Source organism: Epinephelus moara, chromosome 9 (genome assembly GCF_006386435.1).
Source record: "Epinephelus moara isolate mb chromosome 9, YSFRI_EMoa_1.0, whole genome shotgun sequence".
Classification (NCBI taxonomy): domain Eukaryota; kingdom Metazoa; phylum Chordata; class Actinopteri; order Perciformes; family Serranidae; genus Epinephelus; species Epinephelus moara.
In genome coordinates, this window is record NC_065514.1 from 19,683,801 (window position 1) to 19,689,800 (window position 6,000).

The 6,000-nt window shown below is 39.7% G+C and overlaps 1 protein-coding gene across 1 annotated transcript in view; it reads left to right on the forward strand.

Moving 5' to 3' along the window:
* Positions 1-50: 50 nt before the first annotated feature.
* antxr1b (ANTXR cell adhesion molecule 1b) overlaps positions 51-6,000 on the forward strand; it is a 17,711-nt gene continuing 11,761 nt past the window's right edge. Inside the window, exons 1-6 of the mRNA XM_050053781.1 lie at positions 51-205; positions 4,687-4,758; positions 4,849-4,920; positions 5,065-5,146; positions 5,271-5,304; positions 5,571-5,650. Of these exons, the coding sequence (XP_049909738.1) occupies positions 51-205; positions 4,687-4,758; positions 4,849-4,920; positions 5,065-5,146; positions 5,271-5,304; positions 5,571-5,650 (495 nt within the window). The remainder of the gene's footprint in view (positions 206-4,686; positions 4,759-4,848; positions 4,921-5,064; positions 5,147-5,270; positions 5,305-5,570; positions 5,651-6,000) is intronic.

The window sequence follows — 6,000 nt, forward strand, 5'->3', positions numbered from 1 at the left end:
TGTTTACTTTCTCTTTGTTTGAGCTGGTGCTTTCTCTTAAACTTGGGGTGATGTCCCAGTGCTGGTGCAGGCAGGTCCTGCTCGGTGTGGAACTGGGCATGCTGGTGGCGGTCCTGGTGGCCGGCAGTGCAGGACAGATGCATGACAGGAGGGAGGCAGGGTCGTCCTGCTACGGAGGATTTGACCTCTACTTTGTTTTGGACAAGTGAGTGCTACTACTTTTACTCAGCTTTTAATACTCAGTGCATGACTCACTGAAGACACAGGTGCAAACATCATTCAAGATGATCTCAGGAGGCTTTAATGGGCTACTTGCATGACAAATAGTTGCTACTGTACTACAACTAGCAGCTTTATAGTAAAAGCAGATTAAAGAAAAATGAAAATAGGACAGTTTCTGGGCTGGATAAGAATCATGTGACTGACTCAGAGTCAAAACTGCCAAAACAAAGCTCAGGTCTTGTGAACACAGCCGGCACATGTGGATATAATGTATGTTTATTTTCAAATGTCACCTGCCCAGCTGTCTCTGGTTAAGACAGCAGGTTAGAAGGGTTTGCTAAAGGTTAAATCAAAAAAGGTAAGACAGTGGAACACTCATTTACTCATCAAGTCTGGTGATTTCTTGCAGTAGAGTAGTGGTGTGTATCTACCACAACATTTTGTAGCTTTATCATAGTAAACCAATCGATAGCATTTCAATTTAATGTCATTAGGCCCTGCAACAAACTACAGCTGCAAACTACAGCTGCAACAAATGCATTATTGATTGATTGATTTGGTCTATAAAATGTCAGAAAATAGATAAAAATGCACATCACAGGACTCAGGCGACATCCTCAAATGTCTTGTTTTGTCTGACCAAGAGTTCAAAACTCAAAATATTTAGTTTACAATCAGAGAAAAGCAGCAACCCCTCACATTGGAGGAGCTGAAACCGGACAATGTGGGCACTTTTGCTTGAAAATGACTTAAAACGATCAATTGATTATCAAAATACTTCACTAGATTAGTTTTCTGTTGATGCACAAATCAGTTAGTTGACTATTTGCAATTCTCAGCCACTTTATTTACCAGACACAGGAGCAGATTTGAGACTTGACTATCCTGGGAGTGCAGACATGAGAGTTAAATCACACTGTTAAACTGTCATGAAGCGAATGTGAAGCGCCTGAACAGGTTGTGCCAAAATTTATGTGTCAGTGTGTTGTTGTCATAGTAAAGTTCTCCTGCTTTTAAAGTTTTTAAAAGAGCCATGTCACCATTTATGAAAAAAGACAATAATTTAAAGGGACAGTTCACCCCAAAATCAAAACCACATATTTTTCTATTTAGCTGTAGTGCCATTTCTTAGTCTAGATTGTTTTGGTGTGAGTTGCAAAGTGTTGGAGATATCAGCCGTAGAGATATCTGTCTTCTCTCAAATATAATGGAACTAGATGGCACTCGGCTTGTGGTGCTCCAAGTGCCAAAAAAAATACGTTTGAAAAACTCAACAGCAATGTCTCTTTCCAGAAATCATGACCTGGTTACTCAAAATAATCCACAGAATTGTGTGAGCAGTTTTGTGCGGGAACTATTTTCTCTCTACCAAACAACAGCCGCCAACCATATCACCACGCAGAGGGAAGCATGTACTCATGGACAAGAGGCTCGTGCTTGTGACAGTGCAGGATGTAAACATTAATAGTGTCTTCATTGGCTGAGCTATAACATCAGCTAGCTCAGTGGTGCAAGGTGAGCTAGCAGTAGATGCCTCCTTCTGCGCTGTGATACACTTGGCAGGTGTAGTTCGGCAGAAAGTATAAAGAGAAAGATTAGTTTCTACATGAAACTGCTCACAACAAGGTCTGTGGATTATCTTGAGTAACCGGGTCATGATTTCTGGAAAGAGACATTGCTGTTGAGTTTTTCAAATGTTTTTTTCTGTGCTTTGAGCACCACAAGTCGAGTGCCATTTAGTTCCATTATACTGGAGAGAAGACAAACTGACATCTCCAGTACTCGGCAACTCACACCAAAACAATCTAGATTGATAAATAGCCCTACAGGTAGGGAGGAAAAATACTGGTATGTATTTTTGACTTGGGGGTGAACTTTCCTTTTTAAAAGTAGTGAGAGTCGACAGAAAATGTGTTTACACAAAGATGAATCATTTGCAAAGTGCTGATGCTTTCACTTTAATGATAAAATGCACTGCAGGAATTCCTGTTGTCAAAGTTCGGCCACGTTTCACCGACAGGAGCCCACATTTAGCTTTGTCTCTCTCTGCCTCAGTCTGCAGAACCCTTTCTCCATTAGAGCCAGATGTTCCAAAGATCCTGAGTTTTTTGGCTGTCTCTGCACTGGGACTCACATCACAGGATAAATGAAAACATAAGACAGGGAGAAGAGGCGAGGCAGTGCAGCGTGAGAAGAGATTATTATGCATATTTTGCCTCACAATTCGATTTAATTGCTGACTTCCGTTTTAAAAGCTGCACTCCTTTTCTGATTACTTTGTTGAGTTCCCACCTGTTTTCAAAATCAGGACTTGACACAAAGCTAAGGTCATCTGAGAAAATGACGTGGCACTTTTTGTTTTTTGTTTGGCATTTGAAAATGAGCAGCGAAGCCACATGAGAAGAAGTGGAAATATTTAGCATCAGCACTCAGAGGGAAACACAAAGGCTTAGATTCACTGGCTACTTTAAATGCAGGAGTGTAAATCACAAGTTTCACCACGATCTGAAACTACATCAGTTGTTTGGACAATAATACAATACTTGCTGATATCACAAAATCTGAGACAACACGATTTTGATTTGAATAAATGCCCTCTTTGTCTTTTTCTTGGCTGTTTACCATTGTCAGCTGACGTTAGGCTGCTAGCGCTGTTTGAATGTTGAGGAAGGAGATGTGTGTGGACGGAACTGGTGACATAGATGTGTTATGGGAAGTTCAAAATAAGAATGACTATATGTATCAATGTTTTCAGCTTGTATAGATGATATTGTGTCATTTATCATTTAATTGATGTATTGATCCAGATCAGTGTATCATTACACCCCTACCTAATGTGCAGTACTTTGGGTCAGACTCAAATATCAGCCGATTAGTTTAGTAAATGAACAGTTAACAATTTTGATGAACAATCAATACTTTGAAGACATTTCAAGCAATGCTGCTGGAGAATTAGCTGGTCCAGCCTCTCAGATGTGAAAATGTCCAGCTTTTCTTTGTCTCATATGATAGTGAACTCAGTATCTTTGGATTTTACAAGACAAAACAAGCAATTGTAAAGATGTTAATTTGCCATTTTCTCCATTATCTGATATTGATTAATTGTGATGTAAACGCAGTGTGAGAATAATGCGAACCTTGACCTTGGTAACATCACAGTATTAAAAGCCTATCTTAGCTTTAAAGGGGCATTTCTCTTTTTTATGCAAGATCAGTTCACCTGTCATAAAGGAGAATTACACAGCTGCTTCAGCTGCATTAGCTTGTTTCTTCAAATCTGTCTGTCTCCTGTAAGTCCTGTAGCAGGTAACTTTTATAAGAATTACTTTTTGTCATTTGCTGATTCTGTCACTGAATTGCTTATTTCTCACCTCAAATGTTTTTAAGAAACAGATTTTAAGGCCTTCTCACATCTGAAAGTGTGTGTCAGGGTTTGCATTTTGTCCACTTAGTTTTGGTTTCACATTTCAATTATGCGAGCGCACTTAAGAACTATACATGACATACCTGTGTCCTGTCGACATCACGTGGCTCATTTTGTTATGTTGTGTTGTTAATGGACAAACTGAAACCTACACTGCTAATGTATTACCACTTGACAACTTTACTGTTAATTTCGCGTCTCATCAGATCACCAGCACCTGTCTGCTCTGAGCGCAGCCACAATCACTGCCTTCCAGTCACTCAACCACACACACTACACACGAGGTGCTACACTAATATTATTACTTGATGATAGCTTACCGAAAATTATTTTAATTGGTCTAAAAGTTCAAACCATCCAAAAAAAGTTTTTGCACCAGGAACGAACAGAACCATAGTTCAGTTTTATCCAGACGGAGACCACCTCTATTAGTTGGACCAAGGTTTGGCTGTTTTGGTCAGACTGTAGTCTGCAAAGGTTTTCCCTTTAGTTTTGGTTCAGATAAAACTGATGTTGGAAACAGTCAACTAAAGGACCCAAGCACAGCCCACCGATTGGAGCAGATTCTCTCATTTTACAGCTAAACAGTACACTAAAATATGTTTCTGAAAACATCTGAGGTGAGAAACAAGCAAAGCAGTAACAGAACCTTGATTCATATTTGATCAGCGCTGCCTAGTTTGACCGTTTGACTCTAGTTTACGAGCAGTGGTTGACATGATTGACAGCTGCTTTAAACTTATGATTAGCTGTTTTCATACAGTTGCGCACAGTTTCAGCAAATATGACAAAAGGTTATTTTCATAAATGTTACCAACTGTAGCTCTAACTGTATGGAAATCCCACACTACATGCTTTTAGTACTCTTTTAACTGTTCACACCAGAGCATAGATGCAGACTGCAGTGTTTTATCTAGTTACAACTCATGTGCAAGTTTTGATTCATTGTTTGTATTAATTTATCTCCATAGAATTCATGACATTAAACGTATAACGTTTACTGCATAACAAGATAAGTATTTCTTGAATCTTCCTCTCAGGTCTGGCAGTGTGCAACATTACTGGAATGAGATATATTACTTTGTTGATCACCTGGCACACAAGTTTATCAGGTAGGTCCTCACAGAAACATCAGATTTAAAGAGTAAAAAGAAAATGATAAAATGTAAAACATGACGGTCCTCTTGTCTTCTTTTTTACAGTCCTCAGCTGCGGATGTCCTTTATTGTATTTTCAACAGAAGGACGGACTCTCATGGCACTAACAGAAGACAGGTACGTACATGCGCAGCCTCACGCAGATGTCTGAATGATTTCATTCACACGTCTGTGGTATTAAGTTAAATTTAATTAAATTGCCATCTTGTTCCATTTTTAATCAATATTCATTTCTATTCCCTGGAATGCGTCAATGACCAGAGAACAGATTCGGGCGGGACTGGAGGAGCTCAGCATGGTGCAGCCAGGTGGAGACACCTTCATGCACAGGGGCTTCCAAAGAGTAAGCCATCTGTTAAGTCAATGGGAAACTGATCCTCCTTACCCAACAGAATGGCATCTAACTTTTTTAAAATGAGGCCTATTTAAATTTATAGTCACTGACGCCTCTTAACTTCTCTTCTTAGGCCAGCGAGCAAATATACTATGGGACTGGAGATGGTGAGTTTTCCTTTCTAACACTTAATCATTCCTTCTGCTGGTGTTGAGTCTTTTTTATCCATTCATCAGAGCTCAATTCAAACACATGGTACGATCATTAAATGAAGACAGAAATAACAACAAAAACACAGCTGCTCTTTCCATCACGTGACAGTTATGTTCAAAATATTTTGAAAAACACAATAAAGATGGATTTCACTGGATTAGAGGGATTTTGTGTCTTTATTTAAACAGATATTTTATCTTAATCTGGCTCTGACTTTCAGGTTACCGGACCGCGAGTGTTATCATCGCCCTAACAGATGGTGAACTGAGAGAAAATCAGTTTGACCTGGCACAAAGAGAGGTAATATGAAAACCAGTTAGCATAACTTTAAAGGGCCAGTGTGTAAAATGGGTTGAAAACAGTGACATCAGTGGTCAAATTCTAGATTCAGGGCTCACTCGCTCACCCCTCCCGTCGGGTAAATGACGGCGGCCTCGTAGGGACAAAAAGCCTTACGCACGACTTTTTCAGGAGTTGGTCTATCTAGCGACGAGGTGAATGTTTATTTAGAAATCTAAACCATGTTACGATATTGTAATAAATCCCTCACGAGCAGGAGACCAGAGGAGCGTTCGGGAAAAAGACCAGTTTATTTGAGCACTCCAGAAACTCCGGTAACACTTCACTCCGTCCCAAACTCTGACTCTTCT